This window comes from Mus musculus, chromosome 7, assembly GCF_000001635.26.
Source record: "Mus musculus strain C57BL/6J chromosome 7, GRCm38.p6 C57BL/6J".
Lineage (NCBI taxonomy): Eukaryota > Metazoa > Chordata > Mammalia > Rodentia > Muridae > Mus > Mus musculus.
The window spans coordinates 145,236,413-145,254,892 of NC_000073.6; the positions used below are offsets into that span (position 1 = coordinate 145,236,413).

The window sequence follows — 18,480 nt, forward strand, 5'->3', positions numbered from 1 at the left end:
AACATGGATGAATGTTGGGTAGATGGGTGGAAAAGGAGCAGATGGATGGGTGGGTAGAGAAAACTAATCATCCCCCTACAAACCTCGTTGTCTCAGTAGAACAATTTCCTTTTCCTTCTTTGTCTCCTTAGAACTGGACAAGGATCTCAGTCAACGAACAAGGCCAGGTCTCCCCTCAGCCTGTGTTTGTCCTTTAAGCAGCATTCACAGAGTCCCCTCCCAGGACACCTCCACAGCCTGCATCCAAGCTCTTCATCTAGCTTATGCCCCCTGTTCAAGGGCCCTAGTTTCACTCCATCCACCAGTGGGTACCCATGTGCCTCACACTCTCCTTCATGTCAGGACAATGCAGAGACCATGTGCACCAAGCAGGGGATGGCACCACCTCAGGCTCAGGCTTCTCTTGCGTGATCAGAAGTGGCCAGAGGCCATGACAGAGCATCCAAGTTAATTATGACAAGACTCCTCCGAGGGGCACCAGGAAATGGGTATCAGCTGAGACATCAAAGATGCTCAACAAATGATCCCATGCCTAATAGTCTAAAAGCAACTAATTCTTCTACATCCTCAGAGACAACCAGTTCTGAAACCAAGCCATGGCAGAGCAATACTCCCTCCAGAGGAAGGATCCCACCACCTGCCTTGCCAGCCTCTGGTGGCTGCTTGTGCTCTGTGGCTATGGTTACATCCCCAGTCTTCACTTGTGCCTCACTTGTCTTCCCCAAGTCTTTTCCTATGTCTCTTACAGGACCCTTGCCATTGGATCTCTGGCTAAGAAGGATGGTGCAGAATATTGGCCTGGAATCCCTCTGTTGGTCTGCTTTCTGTTGTCAGACAGAGTAGCCCAGGCTGAGTTAGGTTTATTTGGTTGATTTGGGCTCATGGATCTGATAAAGGACTATAGGCTGCACTTGGCATTAGTCCTCTTGCTAGTGGTGTCCCCGGTAGCACAGAGCATCCTACAGAGACATGGGTTGTATACATGTGCTCAGGCATAGCTGTCTGTCTGTCTGTCTGTCTGTCTTTGGTAAAGCTATTAAAATTCTCAGGTTCCTACCCTGACTTCATCTGACCCTAACCACTCCCTGGAGGTGGTTTCATAAAGCACCAGGGAGGATTAACTCCAGCTCCTAACACCATACAATGGGAATAACCCAAACACCATATTACCTTCCCCACATGGCCAAAGCAAGTCATGACCACAGGCCCTGGGGATCAGGGCTTGAATAAATCATTCCCTTCTATTAGAGACAGGGTCCCACTAGGTACCCCTATTTAAGGTTGCTCTTAACTCTACATCATTTGCCTCTACCTCTTCAGTGTTGGGTTCACAGAGGTGTGTGACTATGAGCTTGTATCTTTTTCAGACCCCATTTTACACAAGATTATCTGTCCTGGGCATTGCCCTTAAGGCAGGCAGGCTTCCTATGGGACAGTGACAGGACCACAGCTGAAGCATTTGAATGGTGAGTGAAACTTCTTCTCATGGGACCCAGGGCTATAGCTGGCAGAAGTCCATGACTGGGTCTGAACTGAAGAGGGATGTGACCCACTGCCATGGGTGGGGGAGGGAGGAAGGGGAGGAAGCCATGCCAGCAGGACACAGGGGCTATGATTTAGGGGTCCTCTAACCAAGGGGCCCAGGCAGGGATAAGAAAAGAGCTACAACACTGGCACCAGAGCCTGACACAGGAGCCGGCATAGAAGGGCCTTCTCCTGAAATAGAGGAGTAGGCACGGCCATGTGTGACAGACCTGGGGAGGGCCATGGAGCTCTCTTCTCACAGGAGAAGATCCAATAGGTAGAAACCAGGGCATATGCTCAACAAACCATGGTGCCTAGCAGGTATTCCTAGCATAGGTGCCTGAGCATTAGGGTCCTCCTAACATGGCATGTTCACTCCCTAGAGTACATCCCAGATCACGCAAGGGCTTTCTACATCTGCCCAACATAAGCTATCACTGTGGGGCTGTCCAGGCCTCCTTCCAGCAGCATGGCCATGCTTCTGTTATGCTGGGGTTAGGCCTTCCTGCTACAACAGCCTCGTACCATGGTCTCTGCAGGCCCTTCCCCCTTCAGACTTCTCCCACCCTGGAAAGCAGCGCCTTGACTATTTGGAGAACACAAATGCTTGCCAGTGTGGCCCAGTGGTCACAGCTCACCCATGAGGCAACCTTGGTTGCCTACCCTCTCAGTACAGCTAGCATATCTCAGATCTTCACAGTCTACCACAGGTGTTCCTCCCTCCTCCCTCAGCCACCATGGCAGACCTCAAATGCTCCCTCTGCTCTCTGCCCATGGCTCCCTTGAGTCAGGACCCTCTTTCTCCCAGTCAGGAGCTGGGATCACCAACACTTCCCCTCCACACTTCCCCTCCATGCTCCATCCTGTTCTTCGTGCCTCCCTTAGAGCAGACAGCCCGGCTCTTCCCTGCCTGGAATCACTCAGTAGGTTTAATACTGTACCCTGGAAGCACCTGGTTCTGTCCCTACCAGGCCAGTTCATAGAGGACAGGGAGCTGGGACCTGCTCCCTTCTCAATGCCCACAGGCTTAGAGAATAGCCCAGAGGCATCTTCCCACGGAGGCCTGGGAGACAGGGCCAGCAGGGCTCTGGGCTTAGGTGATGTGGTTTTGCACTGTGGATCTGGATAAACTGGAAATGCAAAGGTCTGCACTGGGCAAGCAGAGCGGGACATGGGAAGGGCTTCAGAGAGCCGAGAGCAGGCCCAGGCCAAGGCCAGCACACGGTCATTGGAGCCAGTGTAGGCACCAGCCATCCCCAGCCCAGCCCTGAACACAGAGCCCCTCCACAGCAGGATGCTAGGGGGCCAGCCAAGCACGGCCTGCATCCACGTGGTATATTAATCAAACAGGCCCTGATAGTGATCAATGAGAGCCCTTGGCAGCTCCTGCCTGGCCAGGGTCCAGACTCACCTTCCAGCTTTGGGAAGGCCGAGGGTGGCAAATGTGATCTTTGGCAAGGGATAGGGCATTGTCTCCCAGCTGTGGGAAAATGCGTACTGTACAAACATATCCTCAGAATGAACTTACAAGGAAATGTCCGTGATGGCCTCATTAAAGATAACTACCCTGACCACACATGACTAAAATCAAGTCCCCATCCAGGCTCAGATCTGGCTAACTAGCCTCAGGGGATCACCCCTACAAGGGTACAGACAGTAAGGAGAGACCCCTTATTTGCTTGGACCACTCATGGAAGTTTCCAGAGGGAAATCTGGAGACCTTTGCACCCCACCCCCACCCCAAAGCCCTAGGACAGGGTGAGTTCATGAGGCCCCAGGCTGGCAGAGGCAGGGTGGGCTTCGTGTGGGAGGCACTTTGGCCTCCAGGGCCCTTGCACAGGAATGTTAGGCTCTGGCTTAATTTATGAACCTGCCATATGGCCCTGCATCCTGGGACCCAGGCTAGTAGCCAAGGAAGAGTCCAGGGCCAGGTCTGCTGCCCCGCAGCCCGCCGCCTAGAGCCATTTTTCAAAGGTGTTTCCCAGGAGCTCTGGAAGGAAGCAGGTTTGGGACAGGGCCAGGCAGCGGTGTCTGGGGCTCTTGGCAAAAGTGCTACCCTCCCAAGATCAAAAGTCCTTCTCTGTGTTCCCACTGGCTTGAGAGCCAGGTGAAGTGGGGCCATACACTGTGGGCTAGGCAACACCAGGGTTGTCTTTCTGGGCTGGAGGGGGTGCTGAGCACAGGTGTGCCCCTCTGATCCATGGGAACCCTGGCTCAAGGGGCTGTGGCTCATGTTACAAAGACCCACAGTAGGGTCCCCTCAAATGGGCACTCCCTAAGGATACTGTCCCACTTGTTTGGGGATCATTAGCTCTGTGACAAAGGAGCTCAGACTAAGGAAACAGGGAAGCTACAAAGTTCACAGCCCTGCCAGCTGACACGGCACTGTTCATACAAGCACAGGGAGTCCAAGCAGAGGGATGGGAATCCCGTACATCCCACGGGCAGAAGAGAGCTCAATGCAAGGAAATGCCTGTTGTTAATGGCATAACCTAAGGGCTAGATATCATGGTCTTAAACTCATCCAGGGTGGTCTCCCCACCATAAGCAAACTGGAATTATCATTATCATTCCTGGGTCCCCTGGCTTGCTGGCCAACAGCAGGGAGAATAGCTCTGTGTGTTGTTGGCATGATGACCCTGCGCATGGCAGCCAGGACAAGCCCCAAATATATATATCAGGAAACTGAGGCAGTAACCAGCTTCATCTTGGGTACTACTGAGGCATCATGAAGTAGAGCAGTCTCCAGAGAAAAGAAAGTTGTCTTCAGGAGGCCCTGTAGACACTCAATGGAGGGATAGTCCCTATTTGCCATCTAAAGACGACTGTACAAAAGTACAAAACGCATGTGAACCACCTGGCAGAGGGAGGACCCAAGACTGATCCTTGGGTCTCCTCTGAAGAAGCTGACCCTGTTCTCCCAGGAACAATCTCTGTTATTGCAATCACCTTTGTGAACCAGCGAGTGGCTGGGTTCATAGAGAGATCTGTTCCCATCATCATATATGACAAACTTCATAGAGGTCCAACTGCCACCAGGTACAGAGTAGTCTGGGGCTGAGAAGGAATGTCACAGCTACCCTGTCCTACATTCTCCTCTCCCCTCCTCTCCACCTCCATCTGCCACATCTAGCACTTGTCCACTCATAACAGTACTGGGAGCAGGCAGTCCCTGTGTGAGGCCAGAGGACCTGCCAGCAAGAAAACGCTGCTTGTCGGAGAAAACACCCGTGCTAAGCCAAGCGTGTCCCAAAACCCCACACACAGCCTACCTCATAGGTTTGGTTAGTCAGGGTTTTGCAGGTGTGATCAGATAAGCTGGACTCACACTGGAATATGTGTCCTAAGGCCAGCTCTGGCATCCTTGTAAAAGGAGGTAGGCACACTGGGAAGAAGGGGAGGCCAGACAATACATGGGGGTGGGGCAGGAGTGACCCAGTGTGAGGATCCATCCTTCAGCAGCAGCCTGACTCGATTCAAACTCGCCGAGGAGACACACCTATCCGTATATCTGTGAAGGGGCTTTCAGAGAGGTTTAACTGAGGGGGACCCACCCTGAATGTGGGTGGCACCATTGCATGACTGAGGGTCCTGGAGTGAATAAAAAGAAGAAAATTAACTGAACACCATCACTCCCCTCTCTGCTTCCTCACGGGGTGGGAGGAGAGCTGGCAGGGTGGGGTGGGGGTGACAACGACTGTATCCCTTCAAACTGTGTGCCACAGTGATGTCCTCCTCCCTTAAGTCACTTTTGTCAGGTCACAGCAACAACGTAAGTGACAACAGCAACCCCAAAAGCTAGGGAGAATCTTCCCTGCACCTTCAAAGGCTACGGACACCAGCCCACCTTGACCTTGGACTCAGAATGGGAAGGTGGGTTTTTTTTTGCAGTGAAAAGCCATGCAGCAAGCTTGGCTTCAAAGCCAAGGCTACTCCAGGAGGTCAGGACTACACCCATCACCCTGAGTTTGGGCAGATCAATTGCTCTCAACATGTGGAATCCATCCCTGTCACTTTACTGAGAACTTAGGCATGAGAGGAAACAAAATAGAAGCCAGTAGTCCACCTCAGTGTATTCAGAGGAGGGCTTTTGTCTCCTACCCCGTGGCAATTTTACCACCCGGACTCCTGCCTGGCCTGGAGTTCCCCTCCATTGGCCACCAGCCACCACCACTGGCTGGAGCAGAGATCACCGCCCTGCATGCTGTGGTCACGAGGAGTCCCTGCCCTTTAGTTATGTGGTAGTTTATGTGCCAGGGGAAAGCAAGGCCAACCAGTCCCTGGTGCCCCCAAACACATTCTTGGCATCTCACAAAAATGCTGAAGGTACCTGATTAGAGAAATGCTTTGGGCTCTATGGGCCATGAACTCTGAGCCCTAGGGAGGCAGTGACTTCACACCTCCCCCTCGCCCACCCCGTCCCTGCCAAGTCTGAGCTGCCTACCACATCAGTGACACCATCGCGGTTTCTCTGTCCACGCACATGGCCAGTGTTTCTGTTTTCTTGAGGCATCAGCTTTGATACACACAGAAAAGGGCGGGGGATGTTAATGTGGGGAAGGTATCTATTAAGGTCTGAGCTCCAGTTCCTTCCTGTCAAACGGAAATAAGGATAATCATGTGTGCACATTAAACTGCACATGTCAGAGTCCCCATGGTGGTCACTGTCACCCCAGAGTCTGTTCCAACACTGGCCCAGCCCAAGGTCAACCATTTCCCCATTCAGGGTTCAGTGCCTTCTACACTTTCCAATGTCCATAGAGGACAGAGGATATGTCAGAACATGGCCAGATTTGCATCCCAAACTGGACCCCTTCGGCAGCTCACAGTGGAAACCATGTGGTTGACCCAGAAGTGGACACCCACACATTTCTCCACCTATCAGTCTGCCCATCAGATACCTCCTGGGCATCTTTCTATATACCAGTTCCTCCCTGAGCACCTGGGACTTGGCCAAAAGTAAACTACATCTCTATCCTGGTGAGGTTCACATTCTAGCCAGAGAAAGCCCATGATAGGGGACCCCTAAATACACACCACATCAGACAAGAGGAACACCAAGGGACAAGCCAGGCCGGGAGAGGAGACAGTCCTGGAGACACACTCCTGCCCTACAGTCTTCTGGGGTCCCTTAGGCCAGAAGATCTACACATACATTCAGATGGGCAAGGGGGGACAGTAGAGAGGACAATACACGTGGGCCTTGCAGTCAAGGAAAGCTGCCCAGCCGCGAAGGAAGCCTTTATGAAAATAGGAAGGAAAGATCATTTAGGTAACCACCAGTCTAGCCTTAGAGTGGGGAGGTGAGCGGACTGGGACAGGATCCACCCACTGCCGCTGGAGCTCTGCTGTCCTCTGCTGGACAGATCAGGGATTTCAGGTACCCTAGTCTGGGACTCCTATCTCCTGGATAATCTGCGCCTGCCCCAGGCCCTCACCTGTATGCAAAACACCTCTGGGTGCCAGTTCATACTACCAGCTGGACCCTATGAAGGGCACACATCCCGTTACCCAAGCCAATTCTGGGTGCCCTATGGGTTTACAAGGTGCCAGTGACACCAGCCCACAGCAGGCTCTACTGGGGCCTCAGACATCAATGGCATCTGGGTCTGCATACAGGTGCCAGCTGTCCCAGTGCACACCTCACCTGGGGGAGGGACACTGCTTAAAATGCTCATTGAGACAGGTGAACACAGGACGGAGCACCTTTGTATAGATGCAGAGGTGAAGGGGGTGCTGTCAAGGAGCCCCCAAACTGTGTGCCAAGTAGAGAGCCCGTGAGAAATGCAGCCCCTTCCTTGCTGCCCTGTCACACCAGGCTTCTGTCAGCCATTTTTCAGTGATGCTACATACCATCCAAAGCCTTTCTTAGGAGCTGTGCTCTCCAGAGTGCCTACAGGTCCAGGGTTCAGTGAGGTCAATCCTAAATTATACACAAGGAAACAGAAGCAGTGGGAGAGGGGCCCAGAATAGTGCCCTGGCCTGGAGAAATCCCCAGATATTATCTCCTAAGAATCACCATTAAGTAGGTTGATCTATCTATCATCTATCTATCTATCTATCTATCTATCTATCTATCTATCTATCTATCTATCTACCTACCTACCTACCTACCTATCTACCTATCTATCTATCTATCATCTATCTAAGGTCCACAGATCCCAGAGGGGCTGATCAACCCACAATGTCTAGAACAATCCCCATCTAAGCAGGCAGCGGTGAGTACCAGCCAGCATGTGCCTGCTTGTGGACCCCTCCAGCTCAGGACAGTGTGTTTTCACCAGAGGACAGCACTCTGTCCCACTGGTAGCCCTAGCCCAGCTCAAATATCTTCCAATGCTATCACTTCAGAACAAAGTGACAAGCCAACATGGACAGAACCTGCTTCCCTAGATCACTACATAGAAACAGAAACTGTCTCTTAAGCCACTCTGTCCCTACTGACTTCCAGTCCCACCTCAGGAGTCTGGTGGCCTAGGGTCCATCATCAGCATGAGTGCTGGTAAGAAGCACCCACAGAGGACTGAGCTGCCTCAAGCCTCTATGACAGGTCACCACCGACTGGGGTACACAGACCAGACTGTCTCCCTTCACAGTTTGCAAAGCCAGGCATCCAAGTTTGCTGACATCTGGGCCCCACCCCTCCAAAGGGCCCAGGGAGGAGCCTTCCTTAGCTCTAGCTTCCTGATTCCCAGGCCTCCCTCAAGACATACCTGTATCACTCGATGTCCACCTCCATCACCACAGGGCTCTTCTGTCTCCCCTCACACAGACACCAGTCATTCTGTGAGGCTGACCCTTTACCCACTGTGACTCCACCTCAAGATCTCTAGAGACTTCTGCAGATTCTATCCCCAGGCAAAGTCACACAGTGCTTAGGGACTAGGACTCAGAGACACCTTTGGAGGTCAGTGGGGGTGGAGAAGGAGAGGCATGACCATTCTCAGAGTGCATCCCCAGACCTGTACATCACAGGAAGCAGTTTAGCACAGAGACTCCCCACCCAGCCAGAAATTGAGGGTGGGGACCAGCAATTGGTTGACAAGTTCTGATGGATATTAAAGCCTAGGGACCAGGACAGCTCTCATGTTCCCAGCTGCTGCAGAGAGCCTGGTAGTGGGAAGGTTGTCTTGTGCCATGGGTTTCTTCCCTGGGGTTGAAGTACCTGGGACAGGTGACATGCATAACCACGCCTGCCACACCCAACCCTGTTAGGAGAAGCAGCTGCCCAGGGGGCGTCTAAAAGTTAAGAGTGTGGGGCTCATGGGGCAACTGGATCACTTCATGCCCACAATCAAGCAAGTGGGCTAAGCCCTAGCTAAGCTAAGAGCCAAACAGAAGCTTTTCCAACACCACAGGCCAGCAGACAGACTAGAACCCCACTGCAACAGTCATGGAGGGTCCCTAGGGGCCAGGAATCCTGGACAAGAACCAAATGGTATCACCAACATCCCTAAATGCAAATAGTAACCACAGTTCCGTGGTAGCTCTGAGCCCACTGAGATACCATATGACTATCACTACCTACTCTTAAAAGTATCTTTAAATTTTTTTTGTAATTTTTTTCCATTTCCAATTTTTTAATTAGATATTTTCTTCATTTACATTTCAAATGCTAACCCAAAAGTCCCCCATACCCTCCCCCCCCTACTCCCCTACCCACCCACTCCCACTTCTTGGCCCTGGCATTCCCCTGTACTGAGGCATATAAAGTTTGCAAGACCAAGGGGTCTCTCTTTCCAATGATGGCCGACTAGGCCATCTTCTGCTACATATGCAGCTAGAGACATGAGCTCCAGGGTACTGGTTAGTTCATATTGTTGTTCCACCTATAGGGTTGCAGACCCCTTTAGCTCCTTGGGTACTTTCTCTAGCTCCTCCATTGGGGGCCCTGTGTTCCATCCAATAGCTGACTGTTAGCATCCACTTCCATGTTTGCCAGGGATGGGCATAGCCTCACAAGAGACAGCTATATCAGGATCCTTTCAGCAAAATCTTGCTGGTGTATGCAATGGTGTCAGTGTTTGGAGGCTGATTATGGGATGGATCCCCGGGTGTGGCAGTCTCTAGATGGTCCATCCTTTCGTCTCAGCTCTAAACTTTGTCTCTGTAACTCCTTCGATGGGTGTTTTGTTCCCAATTCTAAGAAGGGGCAAAGTGTCCACACTTTGGTACTCGTTCTTCTTGAGTTTCATGTGTTTTGCAACTTGTATCTAATCCTCTTTATTTTTATAAAATGATAATTATTCATTATATTTCTATTATTATTAAGTAAAGGTCTCATGTTGCCCAGACTGGCTTGGAACTCACCCTTGTGACCCCCACCTTTCTACTTCCACCTCCTGAGTGCTGAGATGACAGATGTGAGTATACCTGTCCCTTAGAAATCACACACATGACAGTGTATTAAGTTGCCAGGTGATCCCATCACTCTGAACTGCTCTCTAGTACACACACTCCAATGGTGGTTCAGGCCAATCTGAAAACAGTTCCAAGGCAGAGCCTGAGATCCTGTAGATGTGCAAAGGCCTGGAGCACAGGAAAGCGCCCAAGTCTAAGTTAAGTACCCAAGCTTTGACCCTCACCTCTGCCCTACCCAGAGTGTTCTGACTAATAGCTCATACATTATCACTGTTAGGGTAGGATTTGGGGAAGGTAGTTATATCTTCCAACATCTCATCTTTCTGGGTACTTGGAGTGCACTATGGAGTGCTTTAGAACACCGGGAAGCGCAAGGCCAGGCCCAGGGGCCTGTAGATCCACTGTCAGGGGAAGCCTAGCGGGCTCACCTCTGCAGCTCACATGAGCAGTTCCCTGCAACAGGCAAGAGGGCTCAGTGGGTGAAACTACTTGCCATTGTAACTCTGATGGTCTGAGTTCCATCCCAGGAACCTGTGCTAAAAATAATAAAGAAGAAAACAAGCCTGAAGTGGTGGTGTGCATGTATGTTACCAGCACTCCTGCTGAGAGATAGGCGGCCAAGAGAACCAACAGGAAGTGTGTCGGTTGGCCAGCCTAGAGGATGCTGCACAGTGCCCCAAACAAGGGACCTGGCCTCAGCTTGAGGACTGACTACCAAAAGGTTGTCTCAGATTTCCACACACATACTGTGGCAAGCACATGCTCCTACCGCCTGCCCCCCCACCCCACCCCACACACGAATGCACGCAGGCACACACACACATTATAAATGTATTTTATCAGATTCTTTTCATGAGAACATGAGACACGGCTCCTTCAGGAGTCCCTTTTGACATCTAAAGATCTGGAGCTAGATCAGCAGTTAAGAGCCAGCACTGGTTTTGATCCAGTGAACCTGGCTTAGAGATCCAACAGCTACATGGTGCCTCACAGTTGTCTTGTATTTCAGTTCCAGGGAATCCAGTGTCATCTTCTGATCTCCAAGAACACTGCATGCATGTGGTACAGACATACATTCAGGCTAAACACCTATACACTCTGTCTTAAAAAGAGACTGAACAGAGTAAACAGATCAGCACCAGATCCTGGTTCTCATGCCCTCAATCTACCAGAGAATGTTAAGGGACAGGGGAGGGATGCCCTCCAACACTAAGCCCAAGGGACGCCACAGCAGCAGAATTGAGTGTGGGCTAGGCTAGGTTGAGTTATGTTGCCATCCAATGATGAGAACACCCTTGGCTTCCCGGATTTGGAGAAGGGGAGAGCAAGGACATAGAGATGAATTATTCTAGGACCCAACAAAGGCACCAGGACAGTATATGGGTGTCTGGTAGGTCTGGGGACAGACAGGCACTACATCAGTGTCTGATCAGGCATGGGGAGAAGCCCAAGGTCCCAAAGGCAGCTTGTCAACACCTGCCATCTTCATCCCCTGGGAAGCAAGGCCTCTGCCCCAAACTATCTCTCACAAATGCAGGTGCCCTGAGAGGTAAGGGTTTCCAGGAGGTGCAGAGGAGAAGGGCAACAGCTTCAGGTCCTGCCAAGAGCCTTGCAGAGCTGGGGTAATCACTTAGACAGTGCAGTACTTGCTGGTAAGCTTGAGGACTTGAGTCCAACCCCAGAATCCATGTTAAAATAAGGAATGACAAGCTCATGCTTGCCCCAGCACAGGGAAAGGAAAGCCTGCTGGTGAGTTCCAGGCTAGTGGGAGACCCTATCTCACAAACAAGGTAGATGGCTCCTGAGGAGTAGACATCTGAGGTTATTCTCTGGCCTCCACATGCGTGTACACACATACATATGTACGCACATGTGCTCATACATGTGAAGCACACACACACACACACACACACTATTACAGTGCTCATTATCAAGACAACAGAGTCCTATTCTTTTAGTAATCACAAATGGCTGGAGTTCACGCTGATCATGTGCATGAAGCCCTGGATTTAATCTCAAGCACTAGATATGATTTTTTTAAAATGGCGTAATGGGATTAAACATTGATGCCTCACAAAGAGCTGAGGCCCTTAGGGGCAGGCTGACAACCATCATGAGCCAACATGCTTGTCACCAGGGGAAAGGGGAGCCTTTTGCATCCTGCAGTCAGCCTGAGTTTGGTGAGACCACCACGGATTAACCCTAACAAATGCCCAGGGCTCACCCCATCTAGGCCACACAGCATCCGCAGCCGCAGCCGCAGCAGTCCCTCTTCTCTCTGGCTTCAGTTTCCCTACCTGAAAAACAGTGGTTTTGGTTTCTCAGGGGTCTCCAAAATGAAGGATGCTCTAGGCCTGAGGAAACTATTGGTCAAGAATTGCCATCCCTAAGTGCAAGAGGTGCCTCCCTCAACCCGGTCCAAGACTGGCCCTTGTTCTCTTCCGTGGCAAGCAGAACTCATGCAAGACCACCAGGCAGAGTGGGGTCTCCCCTGCAGCAGAGCCCATCAGCCTGGCCGGTCCTGGGCTCTAAGTACAACAGATGGTCGCTAATGGCTCCCAGCCCTGGGTAGGGAGTAAGGAGACAGTGGACCCCAGAAGAAGGTTTAGCCACTCCAGAGCCTTTTCACCCACCCCTATCCAGTCTCTTGGCGCCCCTCCCCCACCATCAGGGAAGCTAACAGTCTACTAGTTACCAAAGCCTTGAAACCTGGGAGCTGCCCTGCAGGAAGTCCCTGGTCTAGGTTGGGCTTCTCACTATCTACCACTTCCTCCAGAAGAGGGATAGACAGGAGACATGGTCTGCATATCTAAGACCAAGGCAGGAAGCGAGTGGGCCCAGACCTTGACCACCTCATGCATGCAGCTTCAGATGGTGGCTTAGCTGTGGGATTCAAGTTCTGCCCAGCAGCTCTTAGGAGTCCTTCTCTGCCCCTGCACATGGCTCTCTGCCCCTGCACATGACATGCTCCAACCAGGTTCTTCATGGAGAAGAGGGTTTCCTGCTAGAACCCCGCTGGCCAAGTATCCCATCCCAACTCCATGGAGATGGGGCGACAACAGCACCAGGGTACTGCTCTTCCCTGAATCCACCCAAGGGGACCATTTGTGTCACCTGAGCTGTGGGGAAGCGCCTGAGTTAACTGTGCTCCTCCAGGGCTGCTTTTGAGAATAAAAGCAACCACAACTGTGGACGTTCCTCCTGTTGACTAAAAACAAGGAAAGGCAAAGAGGGGGAAGGAGGGGGCCCAGTTCAGCTCTAGGAACAGCCCCTCATCTACCCTCACAATCAGAAGCTTTGAGACAGGGCCCAGAACTATGTCCATAGAGTCCTCCTGGTAAGTGCCAGGCCTTGAACTCCGGGTTCAGTGAGGTAGTGTTCTTCACCTGTCCACCATAGAAGCTGTGGCGATGCATCCCTCAGCTGTGGCGAAAAGAAGAGTCCACAGCTGTGAGTGTGGTTCTGTTGGTGGTGTGTTTGTCTAGTGTGCATGATGCCTGGATTTGGTCCGAGCACTACACGAGCTGGGCCTGGTGGCACAGGATTGCAATACCAACGTTAGGGAGGCAAAAGACGAAAGGCCGGAAGTTCAAGGTCACCCTCAGAAAAAGGGTGAGTACAAGACCAGCCCCGGGTTATGTGAGAACCCCCACCTCCCATTAAAGGCCAAAGGATCAGGGCCAAGGAGGCAGGGAGGAAGGCCTGGCTCACCTAGAGACAGGTGCTGCTGGGGCCCCAGTCCCTGCCTGGATTAGCCAACTGCTGTAGGGCAGGAGGCAGCCAGGTGCCCCACAGGTGTGTGCCGCACTCCTGCCTGGTGAGGCTCTGACTGAATGACCCAGAAGAAAAGCCCAGACCCCCAAAGTGTGATTAGAGGGCAGGGTGATGCCCGCCTGCTGCCCCCAGCTTCTGCTGGCCACTTTGATGTGAGGCGCGTCACCCGAGCCCCACGCCTCCTCTAACGTTTAAGAGCAGTGGTGTGCCCAGGCCCCACGGGCTTTCTTTCTGAAGCAAGGTGCTGTTCTAACCTGTGAATAAAAACCACCAATTATCTCCAAGGCTGGAAACTTAATCTGGGCTGCATTAGGGACAAGAGCCTACTCCTAGGAGGAGCAGACTAAGACCACATCAAACGCCCGGCTCCTGGGCCCCAGCAACAGAGCAAGCATCAGTCCTGGATTCCAGCCAGCCACCTACAGGAGGAGGCCATCAGGAAGCAACGGGAAGATGGCCCAGTGGCTACCATCTGCTCTTGCAGGTGACAGTGCAAAAGAGAACAGTGGCCACCACTGTGCTCTCTCTCTCTCTCTCTCTCTCTCTCTCTCTCACACACACACACACACACAGTGGACCACATATCTACTCCAACCCCACCTGGCCACCCTGACCCTACCCAGCTGCTACCCCAACACTCTCCCCTGCCACCACCTCCGTTCCAGGCCCTGTTCACCCACACTCCACCACCCCTGCTCATGATGACTGGATCTTCACCTCAGCCTCAGCAGTGGACTCAGTACCACCCAGCACCTCTGTGACCCACCTTCTGTCATGTTAATGTTCCACATAATACAGCACATGTAAGAAAGTCAAACATGAACATGCACCAGGCCCAGAACACGAGGCACCCACACCCCTTTCTCTCCATCCTTGTCTCCCCACGAAATGATTACCCCTTTTGGTCACCTCCTATGGCACCTGGACAGGGGTTCTCTTGTGGGCCCCAGAGTTACAGGCATCTCAGTAGCCCTAGGGTATGACTCCAGGATGGCCCCACCCAAAGACACCACCAGCCACGTGAAGTGACACTTTAGACCACATCTGGATGACAACTGCAGATTACCATAATGCTACTTCCACACATCACAGAGCTTCAATAAGACCTGGGCACATTCCCAGTCTTCAAATAGTTATGATCAAATCATTATGATCAAATAGTTATGATCAGGAGTCAAACCCCTGGCTGAGCACCAGTCAGAGGGCAACTACACTGTTCACGCAGTTATGATGGATGATCACTAGCTCTCTGGGAACTCAGACCAGAGGTGGAGGGAGGCTCACCCTTGATCTCTGTGGTGGGGTACTCAGGGAGGGGGCTGCCAGAAGCTCCATAGAGAGCCCATATCAAATGACACAACAGCAAAGATTTAAGAACAAAGTGAGAAAACATACAAGTCTAGCTCTTCTCCCAAGGTGGGGCTTGTTCTGATTGAGATGGAATCGCACTCTGTAGCCCAGGATGTCCTAGAACTTAGTATGTAGACCAGGATGGCAACACAGAGAGGTCCAGCTGTCTCTGCCTCCTGAACACTGGGATTAAAGGTGTATGCCCTACACCCATCTGTGATTTACATGTAATCTTACAGCAACACAGCAGCCGGAGCCTCGCTGTCATAGTGTTGGTGTTTCTGGCCAGACAAAGAGCTGGAATGTCAACTTCTCTAATGACATTCCTCACATTGTGGTGACACCCACCCACACACACACACACACCACAAAATTAATTTTGTTGCTACCTCATAACTATTTTTGCTACTATTATGAATCATAATGTAAATATCTGATATGCAGGATATCTGATATGCAACTCCAAGGATGAAGACTGCTGACCTCGACAAGTAAGGGCTCTCAAGACTGTTGGAGGCTACTGTGAGCCCTCAGTGTGCGACTTGAGCCAAGGGCAGTGTGGGATAGCTCTGCCAGTGGGGTGGGCAGTAACAGGAACCAGTAGCTGGTGGTCACTGGATAACTAGACTGGCAATCATTGGGAGAAAGAGGAAGCCAGAAAGTCCGCTGTGTAGGATTGAACCTGGAAGAAGCAGGCTGGAGAGATGGTCGACAGTTAAGAACACTGGCTGCTCTTCAAAGGACCTAGCAAGACCCAGGTCTGGCCTGGATGGGTCCCGAAAGACAGGGAGGCAGAGCCACACAAGTCTAGGCAATGCTTCCAATATGGCCTGGGATTGGGTGTCAGGGACTTTCAGGAGCACCTGGTGGCAGCTTCTGTTCAAGGTGTCTGGTGTAGAAAATAACCATTTTCAGTGTTCAGGTTGTAAGCACTCGTGGGGCAGGCTAAGATCTCCAGGTAGATGCAAGCTCCATGTCTCAGGTCCCCTTGTCAGCTCCCAGCGTGCACTCAACACGTCTAAAAACTCCAGCCCAGTACTCCACTGATGTGTGGGCAGCCCAAGCTCAGTGTTCAGGCCAAGGGTGCCTCACTTCACTAAGAGCTCGCTGTTGCTCCGGCAGGCCCAGCCTCCCCCCCCCCAACAACACCGGCTGTCTTTGTACACACCTCCTGCTGACCCCAGCACCAGGCTCCTCAGCCTCAGTGGTCTCCCACACCCACCTTTTGTTCTGACAGCCAGCAGGGTTGTGTGCGACATCAGCTCCATTCTTCACTGGGCGCTGCAGGCTACCTAGCTTTTGTATCCAGTACCAAGTACCCAGTACTAAGAAAACAGGGGAAACCCTCAGAGCAGCCATGAAGGCCCCTGAGAAGCACAAGCCCACACTCCTCAAATAGGTTTTCCCCACCAGGGCCACTAGTGACTCACAGCATTTGAAATGGACAGGGTGGTGAGTTGTGGCGGTCCCTAGAACACTGCTCTGGTCCCTCCGCTCCCTCCACACACTCCAGTGATAAGCACCCCACCTACCCTTACTGAGGGCAGGGCCATCTGAGTGGAAATCAACTCCCTCCACCCACCTCACTCTTATCAAAATGACCCACAGGGTGCATTTCTGCACAAAAGCTAGGGTGGGTGATTCTGGGTGGACTGGGCAGCCCCTGGACAGCAGAGGCAGAACCAGGTCACTGACATCCACCTAACAAGCACCAGGTCAGGCTCACTCTGAGGTGAGAACCGGGGACTTAAAACATGTGAACAGGCCTGGAAAACCCAGGGGCCGCTTCTGGGGTGGCTCAGAGGCCTCTGAGCATGGATAGCTCAGCAGAGCCCGTCTCATCAGTAGGTGGCGCTCAAGGCTTAGCAGTTGGGGTCGGGGACCAGAGACAGCGCTTTTCCATGCCAGGTCCAGCCATCACATAAGAAACTGGCCCAGCTCATGACTGGGCTCCAGTGGTGTGGACTCCAATCCACCCTCCAGGAAGGCAGCTTGCTGAGGAGCAGGTCCCAGACTGTCATCAGGAGTCCTAAAGGCTCTACACTGAGGGTGTCAGGGAAATGACTAGGTCTCCTAAGCCATTCCTAGGGTGCTGGGAGCCTAAGACTCCCTAGGAGGGAGCAGGCACCTCTCCTGCACTCCAGCCTGAGCACTGTGCTTCCCTAAGCTCCTTCAGTCACACTCCCTGGGGTTCCTCTCCCAGACCACGGAGACACCCAGGGACCCGTAGCCTACAAACGAGTAAGTCCCAGGCCCCCATCCGGTGTCAGTGCCCAAGGCAGACGTCACTTGGAGCCAGCCCACAGCTTGAAAGGTCCCCAAGAAACTCCACCACCAACCCCCAGAGTTGCATCTGAAACGAGAAATCCAGAGGTCGGTCTGCCTCAGAGCCGAGTCGATCCCTTCTCCTTGTACTCTGAGTTGATCCCTCTCCCACCTTCCTCCCCCAGCTCCCTCTGCTGTCCACAAACCTTGAGGACAAACAACACAGGGCCACCTTGGGCTCACAAGTGCGTGTTACTAAGGGATGTTTCTCATCACAAGTGGGAGCTCACACCTCACAACCTGGAGCTCTTGTGTAGCCCACAACCTATATAACCCACAACCAACCACCCTGAAGTAGAAAGAGGTCAGAGTAAGAATGATCTCATTCTTTATAAAACAGAAAATGATTGACATTGTGACCTCACCCTCCCCACCCCCGGGACACCCCCATCACATCCACAGCACTGAAACAAAGAGGTGACATTCTCTACACATGACACCAACCCCAATGTCCTGGAGACCTGCCAGTTACTGTCCTGTACAGGCTTGGGTTCACAAATGCCACTGAGGCTGAAGGCACAGATAAGTTTGTGGGTATCAAGGAGAGCTGAGGCCTTCTTGCTTCCTGGCTTTGAGGAAGGACCCTTGGAAGTCACTCTCTCTCCTTAGCAAGTCTCACCAAGACAGCTTGGGGGAGCAACAAATGGAGGAATGTGGCCCTGTGGTGCCGACTAATGGTCTGCCAAAGCTACACCTTGGCTACTGCTGAGCAACCACAGAGGATGAGTCCTTGTCCCAGCCTCTGTCTGTCTCTGAGTGGTCTGACCCAGGCACCATCTTTTCTTGCTCTGCCTCGACCAGTTGCTTCCTCCACAGCATGGGCCCAGGCCAGCATCTCTGTCCTGTCACCCCAGCAAGGAAGCCACTCTGATGTCACCTGCACAGATGCAAGTGTGGGTGTTTGTGTAGCTTCTCCATCAGTTCCTCCTCCTTGGGCTCTTCTAGGATATCCCTGCAGGGTGGGGACAGTCACACAAAAGCTTCAGAGGGGCAGGCCTCTCAGAGACTACAAGCAAAGTCAGCAGATAAGGTCTGCAAGTGGCCAGTCTCAGAGTTCCCAACCAGGAGGTACTTTCAAAACAAGCAGTGGCAGGACGTGGGGCACAGACACGTAGATTCTGCCTCAGGAAGACAGAGATGCTAACA

General features: G+C 52.2%; 1 protein-coding gene across 26 annotated transcripts in view; it reads right to left on the reverse strand.

Moving 5' to 3' along the window:
- Tpcn2 (two pore segment channel 2) overlaps window positions 1-18,480 on the reverse strand; it is a 102,379-nt gene that overhangs the window by 54,780 nt on the left and 29,119 nt on the right. For 4 of the 26 annotated variants that reach the window (XR_003946472.1, XR_003946471.1, XM_006508614.3 and 1 more), the window contains one exon: window positions 17,640-18,286. The exons of 17 other annotated variants lie outside the window; for them this stretch is intronic. Coding sequence is in view for 6 of the 9 variants with exons in the window: in XM_006508614.3 (XP_006508677.1) it covers window positions 18,208-18,286 (79 nt within the window). In the remaining 3 variants the exon portion in view is untranslated. Of the gene's footprint in view, window positions 1-14,415; window positions 18,287-18,480 lie in introns of those variants that run through there. 5 more of the 26 variants (XM_017322226.2, XM_030242540.1, XM_006508618.3 and 2 more) reach the window with 2 other exon arrangements.